Source organism: Equus przewalskii, chromosome 15 (assembly GCF_037783145.1).
Source record: "Equus przewalskii isolate Varuska chromosome 15, EquPr2, whole genome shotgun sequence".
Lineage (NCBI taxonomy): Eukaryota > Metazoa > Chordata > Mammalia > Perissodactyla > Equidae > Equus > Equus przewalskii.
The window spans coordinates 32,474,108-32,494,005 of NC_091845.1; the positions used below are offsets into that span (position 1 = coordinate 32,474,108).

The window sequence follows — 19,898 nt, forward strand, 5'->3', positions numbered from 1 at the left end:
GGAAATATAAACATTTTACTTAGTAATGTTAAACTTTAGGCGTTTCCTAAGAAGACAGAAATTGTACCATCTTGTTCATTATTTTTTCCCAGTAGTTTGTGTCTGCTTCCCATGTAGTAGACACTCAAAAAGAAATTTGTGGAATGAACCGAAGTCCAATAGCATGTTTGATTAAGACCCAAGAGTAGCAATCTATTTTCACATCATTTATTCATTCTTTCAACAAATGTGTGTTAGGCGTTCTTCTACGTACTAGATATTAAGCAGTGAGAATAAAAGAGATCCCCTCCAAAAAAAAATCTACCTTCATGGAACTTAAATGTAGTAATAATGTTTTGACATATTAATAATGCTTTTCCATGTATCCATGTAAAACAGTTTTGCACATGGTATTGGGGGCACTGGTCCCAATAAATAGCCCTCCTTTTCTCTGCCTGAATTCTTACCAGTTAAGAAACAGAAAAAAGTATAAACATATGGGAACCAAATTATAACCTTAATTGCTGATGGAGACCAGGTTGAAAGATGTAGTTTATATCTGTGAACAAATGGGCTTCATATTACTAAACCCAGAATTAATTAGATTTATCCACCCAGAGGAATAGAAGAATACTTCCTTCCCTGAGGATGCTCACTTCTAAGAGAGAAAAGGGAGAAGCTGAGCAAAGCATATCTGGTTAACTTTTCCCAAATTTACCAATCAGATAGGTTAGTCTCCTCTCCTGCAGTGAGTACAAGGATATAGAGAATCCAGGATGCTACATTAAGGTCTCCCCACATGGAAGGAAACCTCAGTACCAAGGGAAATCATCTCCTCCCTCACCCCCAACACATGCTATTTATCATAATTGTCTATTTGTGCCAGAAAAAGAATAATATTGAAGATAAAGGATTGAATTCTTTGGAAGCCAGCTAGTTTCTCCCTGCTTACTGACACTTTCTGTGTGCCCCTAGTTCTGAGGAATAATTTTGTTTGTAACTCGGGGAGAAAAGGGGGATATTTGGTGGTTTTAGCTAGAAAGAGAGCTTAGTAGAATGGAGAAGATGGTATGGTGTCTGATGAGAAATGAGTGAAGGGGGTCAAAAAGATGGAAAAAAAAAGGAATATCTTAGCAAAACTGGCAAAAATATATAATGCTCTGATCCAAAAGCCACTGTGTGTAAAGTCCACAAAAATGAATATTTGTGGTAATCTAATAGAATTAAATATTGTTAATGCCAATCTTTAGATATGCAGGGAAGATCAAGTAGAGAGAAGCTAAGTGACTAAAAAGGTGCAAACACACATATACATACACACAAATCTGATGCCAAGCACTAATTGTTTATCAATGAGGGCGAAAGTAAGAAGGAATTAAAAAAAGATAAGGAAAAATAAGAGGAAACAGAGTAGCAGAAAAGAAGACATATTTTATGGTTAAATGTTAGTTAAGTAAACAAAAGAAAAAAATACTAAACTTATCTATTCATCTGAACTTACCTTTTCTAGTGAATTGTTAATTATAAAGACTTGGTATACTAGATCATAGTAGTAATTTTCCATTGGTATATTTTTCCCTTTTTGGTCTCTAAAAACATAAAGAAATAAAAAGAGGGCAGGAGGGAGAGAGAGAGAAAGAAAGAAAACACATGCACTACAAAATAAAATAGAAATATTAATAACCTTAGAATTAGGACAATTAAAAAAAGTAAAGAATTCACTCGAGGTCACACTAAAGCTCTGAACCTCATTCTGTGCTTTCTATACACCATACTGTCTATTTTTACAAAAAAAAACAACAACAACTAAGGTGTATATAAAAAATTAATTTCTATAAATCACCATATTTTCAAGGATAATATTTTTCCTCTCCACCCCTAAACATCTCTTTATAGGTCATAACCACCCTTTTGCCCCAAACAAACCACCTCATCCTTCAACGCCTCAAGGAAGGCCTGTTACTGCTTGTGCCTATGGGCTTGGCGGTGTGCTTGGGAATATGTTTCAGTGCGTTCACATGCACCATGATTAGGTGACCTGAGTTCAAATCCTGACTAACTTCTGTGGTAGCCACAAACTCTCTGAGTCTCAATTTCCTCTTCTGTAAAATAAGAGTAAAATATTTACCTCATGGAGTTTTTGTGGAGATTAAATGTGAAATGCATAGAAAACTTATAGCTCAGTGCCAGGCATTAATTCTCATTAGTGCTAATATTATTATTTACATGCCTTTTCTTTTGCTTACGTTGCTTAAAGTTTCCACATTTTATTTCTAAAACAACAACAACAAAAACCCAAGCAAACAAGTAACAAGAGAAATTCAAATGTTAAGTAGGTTGAGAACCGCTGCCTTGATACTATGATGAACTATGAGAGGACAAAGAAAGGAAGGAAGGAAGGGAAAAGGCATTTATTGAGCATTGCAGGTTCCAGGTAGTTTAAATACATAAATCTTACAACAACCCTGTAGTATAGATGTTATTATCACAACTTTGTTTTTTAAATAAGGAAACTGAGGTTCAGGTAAATCAAGTAAATGATCAAGGTCATACAGCTTGTAAGTGTTAGAGGTGGGATTTGGTACCCAGTTCATTCTGTTTCTTCCCACTTGTGTGTGACTAACTCTTGGTTACGTTGAAAAAACCTTCACTGAGGAACTGACATTTGAAGTAGGCCCAAGACGTATGTGTAAAGGCACAGGATTATGACAAACCTGTTGAAAGAGCAATGAGTAACTCATTTTGGCTAAATTAGTAAGACATAACAGTGGGAAGGAATATTGGGGCAAGACTGTGTAAACTGAAAATCTTCATATGCCTTGCTAAGGAGTTTGGATGAGTTAGCACAATCCAGCACCACATCATAGAAAACAAACCAAAAGGCATACCCCATTGATGCTGGGTCCATGGTATCATCTTTAGGTAGAGAAGGCAGCATCCTGCTGCCCCCTTGGCTTAGTCACAAAATGTACCCTGGAAAACATAATTCAGAAATTAGTTGGAAGAAACGCTTACTGGAAAACAAACAAACACCTGCCTTCAGAAAAGACATTTTTGTTTGTTTTTTAAGAAAATATTTCTTAATATTTGTGTTTTTTAGAATATATAGTTTGTTTCTTTTTTAAAAAGTCTAAATAACAGGACTGTGGCAAATTCTTCTGATGTCCCTTGTCACATCTCCTCAGCTCATATTTAATTTCAGCCACAGCTGTAGAAGGCAGTTCTTTGTGAGTTCAGATTAATCTTCAGCTGAGAGCATCTCACCCCAACTATGCATGTTTCTGCTTTCTGTCTCCAAGATTTCTCTGATGCCACAGGGGCCTTCTTGGCCCACAAGCATAGACCAAAAATGTGGAAGGATTATCACTTCCTTAAGAAAACCCAATTATGTGAAAATATATGTAAATTATGTTATTACTCTCATTGCCAAAAAGTTTTTCCCCTATTAAATGTTTCACAACAGCATTCATCCAGTATATTTAAAATATGCTTTGATTTATGTACAACATTTAAAGAATATAGCTATTCAGTAAAGCCATGGTGTACTTGCATTTTAATATTATAGAAAAAATTTCTACTACTGCATCACATGAAAATAGCTGGATGGATTTTTTTCTGCATTTGGAGCTATGTCTGAGATAGTCTAACTTAAACCATCAAGGTAGCATCCTTGAAATTTACATGAGGGGATCTCAATGAGATGGATGGCCATCCTCCAGGGCATCACTCCAAGCTTAGTGAGAGGCCCACGTGACATACATATCACACATGTAAAGATGTCAGAACAGAGTAAATAAACAAGGGTTTCAAAAATGATCTCCAAATGGAAAGTCACAAAATCAGGAACTATATATTGGGATTTATTCTTATTATAATGATTAATTATTCTCCTGCAGTTGTAGTCTCAAGCATATGCTGGTGAGTCTACAGGATAACGTTAAAGTATTGAAGTTGTAAATATCTATGAACAATACCCAAGTATTGTTAGCCCATATTTTGGTAAATGGTGGCATTATTGCATTTTAATAAAGTGTAACATAATTGCAGTTTGTCTAGCTTTGGAGGTTTTGATTAAGTCATAAGATTAATTCTTTTTATAGTAAGCATTATTTTAGATAGCATGTCTTTTTAAAATAGAAGTTTGTAGAGATATATGATCATAGAATCTTATATGAAAAAGGTCATTGATTCGTTTCATTTTATTGATGGAAATATGATCAGAATTTTTTCTTGTATAACTTTTATTCTAAAGGCATGGGAGAAGTTGCTGTTTGGAGTTTGTTTTTTTCATGCCCTTGTGCAAGAGAGGAAGAAATTTGGTCCTCTTGGTTGGAATATTCCATATGGATTTAATGAATCAGACTTACGCATCAGTATTCGACAACTACAGGTAAAATTAGAAAGGAACTAGCATTGGTGAAGGATCGCTATGTATCAAGCCCTAGGCAATTCTCTTTGCTTGGAATAACTTATTCAATTCCCCCAACACCACTAAATAAATAAGTGGGTAGATAGTAATAATAATTATGATCCATGAAGCACTATCTCCCTCTGGATTTTTTCTGCTACAAATAATGGAAACCCTGATTCAAACTGGATTAAACCATAATGAAACTTATCTCACATAAAAAGAAGTGCAGAGAAAGGACAGGTGCTGGAGTTGGTTGATTCAGCAAAAGTGTCATTAAGGACCCTGGTTCTTTCTGCTTCTTGCAGAGCCCTCCATAGTGTTGGCTTTACATAGGTCCTCATTAACCTCCACTCTTCTCCTCCACTCAAATTTACACTTTAGCTCTATCAGTCAACAGAAACAGACTGTAGAAGAGGAATTTATTGAAAGAATATTGGGTAGGTCACAGACTCACCAAGACGGCTGGAGAGCCCAGGCATCCAGAGTCATATCCAGAGTCATAGCATGTCTGGTACGAGCAGCCCCTCTACCCTTGTTGAGCATTAGACACCACAGCTCACATGGCTGCCACACAGACTCTGGTCTACTGCAGGCACTCTGATGTCATCACAATAGACTCTTTACTGTCCCTGCTTCTTCGCACACTAAACCCCAGTTCAGTCTGGGCGGGATGCACCTGAGTAACCAAGCCCAGGTCATGGGCCTAGGCTTTACTGTAAGAGATGCTGGGAAAGTGAGTGGCCAGCTTTTTCAGGTTTTCTAGACTCACAATGTGAGACTTTCACTCGGTCAGCAGCTCCCCTCCAAAAAATAAAAATAAAAAGGATAAATATCCACAGCAAACTCTACCAACTCACACTTTGAACTAGGCACATTACTTATATTAATTCTAATCCTCATAGCAGCCCTGTAAGGTTGGTATTATCCCTATTTTGGAGAAAAACCAAAGCTAAGAACTCAACTTGCCCATTGAGGTAGGATTTGAACTCAGGTCTGTCCAACTCCAATACTTTTCGATTATTTCTGTCATATTTTACCAAATATATTAATCCAACTAGACAACCACAGAATATTAGTATTTTTCTGCTTCTTTTCAGTGATGAGGGCCTTTATGACATGAAGCCCCATAAAGGTCACCCAAAGACAACTATGATGATAATTCCTTCAACCCCACTTCTATGTGTCTACACACATAGATAGATGATTGATAGATAGATAGATGGATGGATAAATAGATAGATATTTAATCCCATTTTAAAATGGAAATGAAGTGAAAGACTTTAAGGTTTTTCCATTATTTCATTTTTCCTTTGTTTCAGTTATTTATAAATGAATATGATACAGTTCCATTTGAAGCCATCTCTTACCTGACTGGGGAGTGTAACTATGGAGGAAGAGTGACAGATGATTGGGACAGACGTCTCCTCTTAACCATGCTGGCTGACTTTTATAATTCACACGTAATTGAAAGCCCTCATTATAAGTTTTCTCCTAGTGGAAACTATTTTGCACCTCCCAAAGGCACCTATGATGAGTACATTGAATTCATTAAGGTAACTAATGTCACCAAAAATAGACTTAGATTTAAGTGTGATTTTTCTAAAAAGCAAATTGAAATAGGGACATTAAGATATAGGGTCAGACAAGTATTATGGTTTCAATCAACTTCCAATATCTTTTGTTTCTAGTAATTACTGAAAATTGGAAAAGTTTGATTCCTCCGTTGTTTGATGTTTAGTTGATTTTTAACCTTTTTGGTCTGCCTGTGTCTACCTTATGAATTGATCTATCCAGTGAAAACGTGATGCTTGCTGAATCTGTTTTCTGGCAGAAACTTCCATTTACTCAACACCCTGAGATATTTGGATTACATGAAAATGTTGATATCTCCAAAGATCTTCAACAAACGAAAATCCTCTTTGAGTCCTTGCTGCTCACCCAGGGAGGCTCCAAACAGACAGGATCCTCAGGAAGTGCTGACCAGATTCTATTAGAAATTACCGGAGATATTCTCAACAAGGTAAATGTTTAGCTTAAAATATGTTGCTTATAATATAAAACAAATCAAAGTGGCACTGAAATGGCAATCTGAAAGCTCCATTTGGCAGCATTATGACCTTGAGTAAGACATTTTTGCCTCTCTGAGCATTAGTTTTCAAATCTGTAAAGCGATGAAAATAGTACCAGCTGTTTAAGGTTCTTGTGAACATTAAAGAGATCATGACTTTAAAGTGCTTTGCAAAATGCCTGGCACTTTAGTAACTATAGCTGTGGATGAGCTAATGAACATATGACTTACTATCAGTTCTAAACAAAGATAATGGACCTACTTTTTAAAAATGGAGGGGGGGCTGGCCCGGTGGCACAGCAGTTAAGTTCATGCACTCTGCTTTGGCAGCCCTGGGTTTGTTGGCTCAGATCCCAGGCGCAGACCTAGCACCACTTATCAAGCCATGCTGTGGCAGGCATCCCACATATAAAAAAATAGAGGAAGGTGGGCACGGATGTTAGCTTAGGGCCAATCTTCCTCAAAAATAAAGAAAGAAATAAAAATGGAAGAAATGGTGTGAACTTGCTGATTCAAGGAGTGAGTGGCTTTTAATCTATACCTTAGGAAGAAGGAGGCATGGGGAGATAAGATCAGCACTAAATTAGCTGCTACAGCTTTTTTTTTTTTTTTCATAATACAGCCCAATGTACTTAGTCCTACTAGGTAAAGAGGAATGATACTCTCTATTCTCACCTCTTTTTCTGTGTCATAAATTCAATAAAGAACTACTAAGGGGACTTTTAAAAAGATTATGGTCCCAATATCTTCCCAATTCCTAAATTCCTAAATACTATAACTATCCCCATATTTCAATGTCAGGCACTCTGACAGAGCAGAACCTGACCCATAGTCCAACTGCCTTGAAAGCCCAGGGACAGTGCCTCTCCTCTGCTCTCACAGTTGGTGGCCTTACCTTACACCACTCCTTAGGAAGAGCCTACTCACCACACGCCTGGCCACGGCCAGAGGGGAGCAGCACGGCCTGCGACCCCGGGTGAAAGCAAACTAGGCTCCTCCCACTTCTACCCCTAGACTGCTGCTCCTGCTGTTTGCCTCTCTCACCCCGGCCCCTTACTGTTTCTGTGGTTTATCTCTGTGGGGAAAGTTTCTCACCCTCGCAGAATGGTGGCTCTTACAAGATCCTTAACAGAAAGTTACCTGGCAGTGGCATTTGGGACTTATCTGGGGTAGGAGGGTTGTGCTAAGCCAAAGGGTCCTTGAGTGACACCATCTGCTGTGCCTTAGAAGACTTCTTTTGCACCATCCAGGGGCCATCACCTGGGACACTCTGGGCAGTTCAACATTCTTAGTTTGGGACCTCCCTAATTGGGAAACTTCTTTGCCCCTTTGAGCAGTGTGAATTCCAATGTCTTGGGGCTTGATCATCAGTCCCAAGTCCCCTTCATCGCTTCCCCAGCATCTCAGAGACGCCTCATAGAAATCAGACACTTGATGGCCTTCTCTTTCCCTATGTCCTGGAACCTTGCTACATTCACACATTAATTATTTGACAGCAGGGTAAGTAAGCTATTTGGAGCCAATTGGTAACTGATTGGAAGTAAATGTAAAACAGTTATGAAATGGGCACTCGGTTTTATCAATGGAAAATAAGATTCAATTTATAAAAAGAAATTACAAAACTTTTCAAAAATGTCTATCATCTGCAAAACACTATATCCTGTGGTGGAGAGCATGGGCCTTGGAGGTAGATACCTGGACTTAAACAGATCACTATGTAAACAGCTAGAGAGTGGATTTAAACAGATCACTTTCTGGCTGTGTGTCTTTGGGCAGTTATTTAACCTCTCTTTTCTTAAATGTCCTAACCTGTAAAATGGAGATAATGGTCACTTAAGAGTGTATGGTCAGGATTAAATGAGATAATGTATGGGAAGCAGTTAGCACAATGCCCAGGACATAGTAACTGCCTAGTGTTAGCTATTAGTGATATTATAGCCGAATGAAACCAATGATCCATTCTGAAAGTAATATGAGTTGTTTAAAATCTATTTTCTTAGCTACCAAATGATTTTGACATTGAAATAGCACTATTGAAGTATCCTGTGAGATACGAAGAGAGCATGAATACTGTTTTAGTACAAGAAATGGAAAGATTTAACAGGTAAGGATCTGTATCCCCAGTGATTCAGAGGGCAACCAACCAAAGTTGATAAAAAAGATACTAGTATTGAATTAAAATTTTAAGAAAAAATGATCAAAACCTCCCATTTCATTAGAATTTTCCCCCTTTTTTTAAAAGTTGTGTAACCTTCTGCTCCAGAAGTGAGGGTATCTTTTATACTGTAAAAATGATAATGAAAAGGAGATCTGCTTTCACTGGTTAAAAATATTCATTCAGCTTAATTTCTCACCCATCTATCACTATTCTCCTCAGGAACTAAAGACAGAATGAGATTAATTAGGCCTATGTGTAGTCACGCTTTTCGTTGTTTTTCTGCCACTTGACCTATATACACCTCCCTTTTCTTCTTGAGTCCAATCTAGGTTAATTAAGTACCCCATGATAGCAAACAAATTCAAACCCCACGATGCTTTGACTTTTTTTAATTGAATTTTCTACAATTCAATACTGGCTTAACAAATGGAGAATTGTTTTGGTTATGAATTTTCTAAAGTGTTTCCAAGTTTATTTGGGTTTCCAGACTTGCTGACATTTTAAAACAAAACATATCAAAACACTATTACGCCTTAACTAATTCAGTATTTCTTATACAAAGACCATATTTTTTATATATAGTAACATATTATCTCCTGGTTGCTTAGGCTTCTGGCCTAGAGCCCTCACTTCAGGTGTCTTTATGGTGTTCTTACCAGTCTGGGCCTCAGTGGGAAGCAAAGTACTTGCAAGTACATAAATGACATATTCGCTTTATGTTTTAATGCAGCGTTTCCCAAGTTCCAGCCAGTGCATAACACCTTTATAACTTTTTCCATATTTGCATGTCACCTTTAACATTATTTCCTGATATTTTCCTTAAATCGTTCTCTTCTTAAATTAGCCTGGTCCTAAGCAATAATACCCAGAAGGCAACAATTTTGATATGCTAGTTGTATTATTTTCTGTATTTTAAAATATGAGTGTAATGACGAAAATGAAAAATGTTCATCTAAGTATCATCTAAAATGACCTTACGTTACTAAGTGGGAGGTGACCACACTTTGGGAAACACTCCCACAAAGCTGTGCATGGTATCCTGCTATTTCTTCTTCTGGAAAGACTGGATGTTGATATTTCCTACCATATATATGTTGATGACATAATTTCTTTACTTGCAGTTTAATTAGAACTATATATAACACTCTATTGGACCTTGAAAAAGCTATTAAGGGCGTGGTCGTCATGGACTCTGCGTTGGAGGCACTCGCAGGCAGTCTGCTTGTTGGAAAGGTTCCGGAAATATGGGCCAAACGATCCTACCCAAGTCTTAAACCCCTAGGAAGTTACATCACAGACTTTCTAGCCCGGTTGAACTTCCTTGAGGTAAAAGATTGTACATAATATATACGTAATTTTATTTTTTTGGTTGACTAGGGAGATATTAGAAACTGGCTATGGTCACTTGAATGTCTCCGAGTTGAATGGAATGTGATTAGTAGTTTCATGGTAATCTAACCAAAGGTTTAGAATATTGAAAATTATACACCTTTCAAAGTACTGAGTAGAAAATTAAAATTTTACTTTACCTAAACCCAAGTAATATATGACATTTATATTTTTGAAGATTCTAAGTTTGTGGTTCTCTGAGATCACAAACTTGGTCTTGTGATTTTAACACTGATAGTAAATCACAAAAAGAGCCTGAGGCTTGGATTTATCAATAATTGGCCATTGTCTTAAAATCAGAGTTTCTCATCTCTTATCTCATAAAACAGAGAAAAGATGAGTGCTTTGAAATCTGGCCCCCCACCCCCACCCCCCAACACACACATAAAGGATGTTCAGGGCACAGGAAAGCATGGGGCAGGGCACTATTTTTCCTCCCCAATCCTTGGCTTGCCCCCATCCTATGGTTGTTGTTTATGAGAGAGTAGCGAGTGGGGAGACCCCAAAAATACTTTTGGAAATTCACATAGGTATATGACCTTTCAGTGTTCAGTTGCCTTTTCATTGCACAAAAGCATTATTTGTTTCACTGCAGAAACTAATCATAAAATATACAGTGCTTGTGAAGATGTGGACAGACAGGCTTTCCCATACATCCTTTTTTTTTTTTTTTTTTTTGGTGAAGAAGATTAGCCCTGAGCTAACATCTGTGCCAGTCTTCCTCCACTTTGTATGTGCGATGCCTCCACAGCATGGCTGATGAGTGGAGTTGGTCCACACCCAAGATCCCAACCCATGAACCCGGGCCGCCAAACTGGAGCACACAGAACTTAAACCACTTGGCCACAGGGCCAGCCCCATCTCATACATCCCTTTTTAATTTTTGCCAGTCTGATAAGTCAACCATATCTTGTTGTTTCAATTTGAGTTTCTTGGATTATTAGTGAGCCTGTGCTTCCTTTGGTATGTGTGCTTGCCATTTGTATTTTCTTCTGTGAATTGCCTATTTATCTCTTAGGCCCATTTTTCTTTTGGACTTAAAAAAAATTAATTTATAGGAGCTTTTTATGTAGATTATGCATCTAACAAAAGAAACAGGGCCTTGCTCCACGGCCAAGTGGTTAAAGTTCCATGTGCTCTGTTTCAGCAGCATCGGTTTGCAGGTTCGGACCCCAGGCAGGGGCCTACTCCACTCACTAGCCATGCTGTGGTGGTGTCCCATAGACAAGATAGAGGAAGATTGGCACAGATGTTAGTTCAGGGCTAATCTTCTTCAAGCAAAAAAAAAAGAAGAAGAGGAGGATTGGCAACAGCTGTTAGCTCGGGGCAAATCTTCCTTAGCAAAAAAGAAAGAAAGAAAGAAACAGTATAAAATAGGGCTTTTAAGTGTTTAGGCTCTAGAAGAGTTGCCACTTAATAGCCTCAGTTTTCTTATCCATAAAATTGGCACTTTTATCTCAGTCTGTGGTATGTGGTAAGCATTCAGTAAAAGTGGACTGTTCTTTTGTAAAAGCAGAAATTATTGAATTTTATCAAATGCCTTTTCAGCATTTGTTGCTGATGATGTGATTTTTTTTCTCCTTTAGCTTATTATTGCATTGAATAAAATCACTAGTTTTCCAAGGGTAAAATCATTCTTGTGTTCCTAGAAAAATTCCTCTTGGTCAGTGGTTCCTTATTCTTTTAATACTTTAACTGATTCCATTTGGATATTTTTAGGGCTTTTAATATACACTGCCTAATCACTCTCCAGAAAAATTATTCAATTGCATCCCCATCAATGGTGGATAGGAGTTCCTGTTTCTCAGTAATTAGCGTTCTTTTTTATCTTTGCTAATTTGATATGGGAGAGTGTGTATACCTGGTGATTCCTAGCCATGTCTACAACATGTCTTTGACTTCTTTCTGTGTGTACCAGCCTCTTCCTGTCCCTTATCAAAAGCATCTGACATATAGGTAATTACATCCTCCCCTTGCCAGAGTCTTCCTTTTTTTTTACATTTCAGTTCATTCCCCAAACTTTGCTGAAACTTTTATTGGGACTGGTTATACTTCCCATATATTGCTTTGTCCTGAAGGGCCTTGAAGAGTCTTTAGCTTGGTTCCTTAGAGTGGTCCTGGCATGGTGCCAGCTGGGACTCTAGGAAATATTCTTTTTGTTGTTATTGTTAGTATAAAGTTCACATCATACTCTCTAGTTTCTGAAATTTGGATTTCCTCTTGGAATCATTCCATTTGAAGCAGTAAGAAAGGTCTTACTTATTACTGGGCACCTTTATGATCCTTCACCACCAATCTTCCCCTGAATGGATCTCCCCCATTCTCCTCTTACCCTTACAGAAGCTGTACAGTTTCCCCATCATCTTTCTTTCTCCTGGACTCTTGACTTCACCTCCTAATGGTTCTTAGAGTTCACAAATTAAGCAAATGAGTTGTCCGGTGTTCTCTATCCTTTTCCATCTGTCTCTCACCATTCACCCTATTTATCTTCCCTTTCTCCTTCTTTTTCTTTTTTTTGTACTTTTGGCACACTGGCTAAGATCTCAGTTTAAATTCAGGATCTGACACTTAGTATCTGTGTGACTTTGAGCAAGGTACTCATCTTTCTGTACTCCAATTTTCTCATCTGTAAAATGGGAGGAATAATATCTAACTCACTGAGTTACTTTGTGGACTAAATGCGGTGATGCATGTAACATTCTTAGCACAGCGCCTGGCATGTACTAAGCACTCAGTAACTGATAGCCGATTCAGAGACAGTAATTAAGTAGCTGACCCAGACACTCATGACATTCTTGGCTAAATGGAGCCCTGGGGTGAGCAAGGTGTTTCCACACACTTTGTTTCTTGTGCTTGGTTCTGGTTCTCCCTGGCTCATGCCCTCGCCCAGTGCCATCTCTTTCTCTACCTCTTCTTGATCTAACACCTCTACTGTTGCAACGTCTCCGGCAGTGGTTTGTTCTCTTCTTCTCGGGAAGGAAAGCTGGCTTCTTCCCATAGTGTGCTGTTCACTCGGAGACAAAGTTCATTTTATTGATTCATCTGTTCATTTAACAAATGTAAATTGAGACCTCACTTTGTCTAAAACACCTTGTTGTGTGCTCTGCGAGGTAAAAAGGTGATTACAACATGAGTCCTGCCTTCAAGTTGCCAGTAGCCTACAGGGAGATAAACTGTGTATCTAAGAAAAAACTAATACGGGGGCCAGCCCGGTGGTGCAGCAGTTAAGTGCGCACATTCCGCTTCTTGGCGGCCCGGGGTTCGCCAGTTCAGATCCCGGGTGCGGACATGGCACCACTTGGCAAAAGCCATGCTCTGGTAGGCGTCCCACATAGAAAGTAGAGGAAGATGGGCATGGATGTTAGCTCAGGGCCAGTCTTCCTCAGCGAAAAGAGGAGGATTGGCAGCAGTTAGCTCAGGGCTAATCTTCCTCAAAATAAAAAACTAATATGGCATAGTAAGGAATATGTCATAAACAACCACCACGCAAAATGATCTGCGAATTCAAAGAAGGAAGAGAGTTCGTTTAGCTCAGGAAAGCAGAGTTTGTTTACTGGATGAGGTAGCATTTGAGCTGCGTATAAAGGATGAATGGTTTAGGCTACTGCAAAAAAAGGAAGAGAGGACTTAGAGATAGCTGTGGGATGAAAGGCACTCTATCATTTAGGATTGATTTTGTTGTAAAAATTTTGACGTAAGCAAAAATAAAGCTTGTTCCCTCATGTAGCTGAAAAGTCCAGGGGATAAAGTGACTCCAGGCAGGATTTGACCTGGGGGCCTACATGGTTACCTGGTCCCGGCCTCTTGCACTTCATCTCTTGGCTCCATTTCTTTGTAGGTTAACTTCATTCTCACTTAGGTTCTCATCTGATGGTAGTAAGATAGCAACAGCAGTTCTGGCCTCACAGCCACACACCTTCAAAGAGTTGAGAGTGAGCCTTTCCCCCAAAAGTCCCAGCAAGAGTCTCTGCATCTCTGACCTTGTGTGCATGTCCATTCCTGAGTCAATCACAAGACTGGAGCTATGAATGGCTAGGCACGAATCACTTGCCCACCCCAGGAGCTGGAGTTCCACCACCAGAAGGGCTTGGATTGAGAGCACAGGAGGATTCATTCTGCAGAGGGATAGAAGAGTAGTGGCACTTTAAGATAAGCAGAAAAAAAAACAACAGATGTACACCCAATGCAGAAAAGAGACCAGCAAAGAGTGCAGTCTGATTAGAATCTCAGATGCTTGAACAGGAATTAAAAGGGATAGAGCTGGAAATACAATTTGGGGCCAGATTGTGAAGTATCTTGAAGAGGAGACTAAGGTATTTAGGCTTTAATTTGCTGGGGCAGTACAGTATTATGCAGGATGCTAAACCTGATCCAAACATGCATGGTGAGGTATAGTCTCAGAGCATTGTGCTGGGTGTATTGAGTGGAATAGGGGAAGAAGCAAGGATATGTTCACAGTGGTACAGAAAGAAGACCATGAATATTTGAACTGGCGTGGGGGCAGTGAGCATGGAGGAAGGGAGTTTAAGAGGGTTCAAGAACTGGAATCAATACGTGAAGCCTATAGTTAATGTGTAAGATGTCTAAAGATGGTTGCTTTTGAGTGGGACCAAATAATTTACATTTGGCTTTTTGCAGAAGATCTGAATCTTTCAAACTTTGTTTTATTCTGGTTCATGTTAAAATTAGCTTGTATTTTCCAAGAAGAGTAACTAGAAGGCAAAATAATTAGGAGGGCCAGGATAGGTTGTGTGTTTGGTGTCAAGGAAGGGTGTCCTGTGATGGAAAGTGTACGTAACACACACAAAAAGCAGAAGCAGGAATTGTATGTCAGGTGACACTTGTGTAAATTGAAAAACGAACATAATGCATTTTGTTTTTCCTTTATAGGACTGGTATAATTCAGGAAAACCTTGTGTGTTTTGGCTCTCAGGTTTCTTTTTCACCCAAGCCTTTTTAACGGGAGCTATGCAGAATTATGCCAGAAAATATACCATCCCTATTGATTTACTGGGATATGAATTTGAGGTACGGTAACTCCTTAAACTACACAGTGTATCGTTATATAGAAGTCATATATTTAAGCAAGGAAGATGTGCAGAATTTATATCTGTATAGCCCATTATAAACAATTTGACTTCTTTCCATCCTTTGCTTTTCATGAAGAAAGTATTTAGTATTCATCTTTCTATCTCTATGATAGAACTTATATATAAATTCAATTCAATATTCAATTCAAATAACCCAATGCTGCTCTTCTGCTTTAGCAAAAACTAATATGAGGTACAGTAAAACTTGATAAATGCTTCAAAAAGAACCGTACTATACATTTTTACATTTATATTTTACTGAAAAAAAATGTATAGTTTAACAGGCTTTTATATGGTGGAATTTCCCTGAATGTGTTCTGAAGATTTAGCTACTATTTTCCTTATGAGATGAAGTTGTCTGGGGAGAAGATCGTTACTGGGGTGTGCCTCTGCCTTCAGGTCATTCCTGCTGATATATCTGAGACAGCACCGGAAGATGGCGTTTATATCCATGGATTATATCTCGATGGAGCGCGCTGGGACAGAAAAAGGTCAGTAATGTCAACTGCAAAGACCTCTTCAGTTGTAGCTGAATCATGGGCAAGATAAGCTGTCTGCTGCCTTTTCTTTCCCCGCAACCAAAAGGCCTCTTCTAGGGAATACGGCAAGTATTCCCATAAATCATCACTTGCCGTAAATCGTTACTTAGGCTGGAGCAATTGAAGAGTGAGTATTTTTAGGTCCTGAACAATTTTTAGTTAATATTTCAATGATCTCACTATTAGAAAAGGAGGTTGAAAGTATTTCCTGCTGCTTCTGTTTTGTAAGATACCGTGCATTTTGTAATATGTGGGAGTGCCTCAGGGGTTTTTTTTTGTTTTTTTTTTTTAAAGATTGGCACCTGAGCTAACAACTGTTGCCAATCTTCTTTTGTTCCCCCCTGCTTTTTTCTCCCCAAATCCCCCCATTAATAGTTGTATATTCTAGTTGTGGGTCCTCCTGGTTGTGGCATGTGGGACGCCGCCTCAACACCGCCTAATGAGCGATGCCATTAGGTGCCATTAGCAGTGCCCCGGGATCCGAACCCTGGGCCGCTGAAGCAGAGTGCGCAAACCTAACCACTCTGCCACAGGGCCGGCCCCCCTCAGTTTAAAACAGTTTACAGTTTCAGTAAAGTTCTCATTTCTACTGGTGAACAGAAAACTTTTTTGTGTATTTTGATGACATAATACACATTTAAAATAAATACTGACTTTTAGCTTAGGAAACTAAGCAATGTTGTACCTGTTTGAAATGCATAGGAGTAAGAGAGAAGGGGCGAGACTGTTTCCCTGGGAGCCCTGCTCTTCAAAGATCCCATTAATAAGCAGAGTCATCTATTTCCAGAGTCAGGGTTAGACTACGCTCTCAAGGGAAGGTTAAAGGCCGAGGCAGGTAAATCATTTAAGAAGAAGCAAGAAAGTGGTTCCACAGAGATAATTCTAAGACAGGGTTATGAGAAGACTTAGCTTCACATAGCTCATTTGATTATTTCTATCGCTTTTCGTCTCATCACTCTACTGACATTTCTTTTAACTTACTTTTCCTTATATATGTATTAATCTTTCCCTTCCTTTCTTTCCTCCTTCTTTCAAACAAACAAGCAAACAATGTAGCATAGGAAACAAAACCATATTTTCTAGATAGGCAGATCTATGAATCCTGACACTGGTGCTAAAGAGCTGTGTTACTGTGAGAAAAGTACTCAACCTCTCTGAACCTCCACTATTAATCTATGAAATAGGAATAGGAATGGGGACAAGATCATTATGAGGCTCAGATGTTATCACATATCATAGTGTCTGCCTCTTGGACAGTACTTAAAAACTGGCAGGAATTGATATTGGTCCAATGTTTGTACACATTGCCTTTCCATAATTTTCTTTTGTTTTTCTAAATTCTTCTTTGCCTCTTGCTTGGTTTTGTTGTTGGTTTGGTTTTTTTACATTACTTTTCCTGCATATCTCTGGTCCTCTCTTGTATTAAAAACTAATATCTAAGTAGCAATTTCTAAGAAGCAAATTTCTTCTCGTTTCTAATAAACATCTGTTAATTTCTCTTCACAGTGGATTGCTCGCTGAACAATATCCCAAACTTCTGTTTGACCTGATGCCCATCATATGGATAAAACCAAGTAAATATACATCTAACATAATTTCTTGGAGTTTTAGGGAGGATAACGATAGCTATTTTTAACTGCTCCCCGAAATAAGTCTCTGCTCCAACCCATTAGGGTTTTGTTCAATTATAATAAATAGTGACAATGTTTACATTGGAAATATATTGTTCCCCCTTTTATGTGCTGCATTTGTATTATTTGAGGAGTATCATTCTGCCTCTTTTTGCTCTTGTCCTGTGAGATGTAACATTTTCTTTGCCCCTCCCCCACACTTCTACTTTTTCAGTCTAGAACTTCCCGTCAATATTTTGATTCTGAAGTGCCTTTGCACACTTCTCAGAGACAAAATAGTCTTGACATAGTCTCCAGCTAGCGACTAGAGCTTCCTGGCTATAAGAAACTCCTAGGCCTGGAAGCCAGCAAGTGCCCCAAGGCATAGGCTTTGCAAGCCACACGGGATAGAGGTCGGTTTGCCCCCTGGGAAAGTTACTTGTGCATTCTCTCCTACTGTCATCATTTTTCCACAAGTCTGAACAACTGAGGCTCATTCTTTTGTTTTCTATCTCTTCTCTAATCTTTTTTTTCTCAAATAACTAGAAATGAAAACATTTATAAACCACCCACAATCACCACCCAACCCATTAAGTATTTTTATTATTAATGCAGTTCAATTATAACTATGAGAAATATGGCCTTAGTTTAGAAAGACTCCTAATATCTCATATCTGGTTTTTCAAGGATTGTATATAGATTTTTCTGTGAGTAGGTAAGAGTTGGTGTGTTTTTCTTAGGAATAACCTGCTGAAAACAAATAGTAACTTCAGCTTCTTCTAATTTATGAGTCTCTTGTAGGAGAGCTCTAGGCAGCTGTGTTTCTTTTTGCATCTCCTCCATGATCTATGCTGTGTTTTATTCCTTCTTTCCTACATTCTTCTTTTCTTACTTCTTGTCTCCCAAGTCTGCTTGAGTGTTTTCATGCCTGCTAAGTGATCAGGACTTTAAAATCAATTCCTCATGACCTCAAGTTCCTCTGTCCAAAAAAATAAATAAATAAATAAAAATAAAGTGAAAAAAATAATCAACTCCTGTCCTCTAGACCTGAAATCGTGCACCAGATGAGATCACTCGCCTTGTTTCACAACCACAATTATAAACCAACTGTAAAAAAACAACTTTAAAATGTTCAAATATCGTAGTCATGATCCTAGATTTAGTACTGGTCATTTTATTACAAGATAAATAGTTGTTCTTTTAGTACCAGTAGCTGTTTTTCCTTTATCAAATGAATTTTTTTTTTTTCAAGCTAAGAAGTCTCAAATTGTGAAGTCGAATGCCTACACCTGTCCCCTTTACAAGACAAGTGAACGTAAAGGAACTCTTTCCACTACAGGACATTCTACTAACTTTGTCATCGCAATGTTGTTAAAAACAAACCAACCCACTCAACACTGGATCAAGCGTGGAGTCGCTCTGCTTTGTCAGTTGGATGACTAAATTGGACAAATTAAGAAAACATCTGAAAGAGATTTAAAAAATGTATTGTTTTCACTTACTTCAAAATATACTTATATTATAAAACGAAATATTTTGGTGTCATTCTTTGAAATGGTCTTTGTGAAGGGTCTTTGCCTTGTTCTCCCTGATGCGCCACTCCTGAGTGGAGTACAGCCTTCTGGACGGACTCCTCTGGGACCTCAGTCAGACACCTGTGGAAGGAAAACGTGAAAAGAAATATTTCTTTGAAGCATATGAAAAATCTTTGAAACTTTTATTTAGTTCCTTTTTTTTTTGGTTTGATATGTATGTGAAAAGCCGATTTAGGGAGACTAATTGGATAAAATTTAACTAACATCAGAAATTATCTCTTTTCACAAATAAGTCATTTCTTCAGCTTCAGTCATGGTTTACTTTCCATTCACCTACCTGAAGTGATTATACACGAACATTTCAAATACCTAAGTAAATAAATTGCAAACAAGGAAAATATTAAAACAATTCCAGAACTAAACCCTTTACCTCATATTTTTAAAACATTAGTTCTGTTTCTCGCAGAACCCTCGTGACAAGGAAACTCTGAGCGGTAAAGCTGACATACAAAAGCAGTAAGATGGGGGCCAGCCAAGTGGCAGAGTGGTTAAGTTTGCTTCGGCGGCCCAGGGTTTGCTGGTTCAGATCCTGGCGTGGACCTAACTACCATATCAAGCCACACTATGGCAGACATCCCACATATAAAGTGGAAGGAGATGAGCACAGATGTTAGCTCAGGGCCAAGCTTCCTCAGCAAAAAAGAGGAGCCTTGGTGGAAAAGGTTAGCTCAGGGCTAATCTTCCTCAGGGAAAAAAAAAAAGGAGTAAGATGGCTGGAGGGCAATCCTATGTACCTGAGGCAATATTGTGCTTCTCGGCATTTACTTCATCTTTAATTGGAAATGCCAAGTAGTCTATTCATTATTTTTAGTAGTTAATATTCTTATTTAGTATGCACTTATTAGTATACATTAGCAATTTTAAAACATTTCAACAAAACAAAATTATAGTCAAAATTTTATTATCTCGCGTGGAGTTAATTCCTTTCTTAGGATTCCCAGGACACTTTAGGGTGCAGCTCTATAACCCAAAGAAAATGTAGGTGCAGCTACACAATGAATGAGGACCATTGGGACAGTCACTTGTGATAATTCAGTCAGAGCAAAATGTTTGGCCTCT

General features: G+C 38.4%; 1 protein-coding gene and 1 long non-coding RNA gene across 4 annotated transcripts in view; one reads left to right on the forward strand and one right to left on the reverse strand.

The window, feature by feature from the left end:
* Positions 1-18,776, forward strand: part of DNAH12 (dynein axonemal heavy chain 12) — a 213,721-nt gene extending 194,945 nt beyond the window's left edge. For all 3 annotated transcript variants that reach the window (XM_070574868.1, XM_070574869.1, XM_070574870.1), the window contains 9 exons: positions 4,232-4,369; positions 5,710-5,943; positions 6,222-6,410; positions 8,459-8,562; positions 9,738-9,942; positions 14,896-15,033; positions 15,495-15,586; positions 17,141-17,208; positions 18,497-18,776. In XM_070574868.1, the coding sequence (XP_070430969.1) occupies positions 4,232-4,369; positions 5,710-5,943; positions 6,222-6,410; positions 8,459-8,562; positions 9,738-9,942; positions 14,896-15,033; positions 15,495-15,586; positions 17,141-17,208; positions 18,497-18,687 (1,359 nt within the window). In that variant the 3' untranslated portion in view covers positions 18,688-18,776. The remainder of the gene's footprint in view (positions 1-4,231; positions 4,370-5,709; positions 5,944-6,221; positions 6,411-8,458; positions 8,563-9,737; positions 9,943-14,895; positions 15,034-15,494; positions 15,587-17,140; positions 17,209-18,496) is intronic.
* On the reverse strand, positions 2,376-19,316 carry LOC139075925 (uncharacterized). Its single transcript, XR_011526894.1, has 5 exons — positions 19,210-19,316; positions 18,747-18,899; positions 13,796-14,120; positions 2,868-2,952; positions 2,376-2,693 (listed from the first exon to the last, which is right to left on the reverse strand). It is a non-coding gene; the product is annotated as an uncharacterized lncRNA (long non-coding RNA).
* Positions 19,317-19,898: the final 582 nt, after the last annotated feature.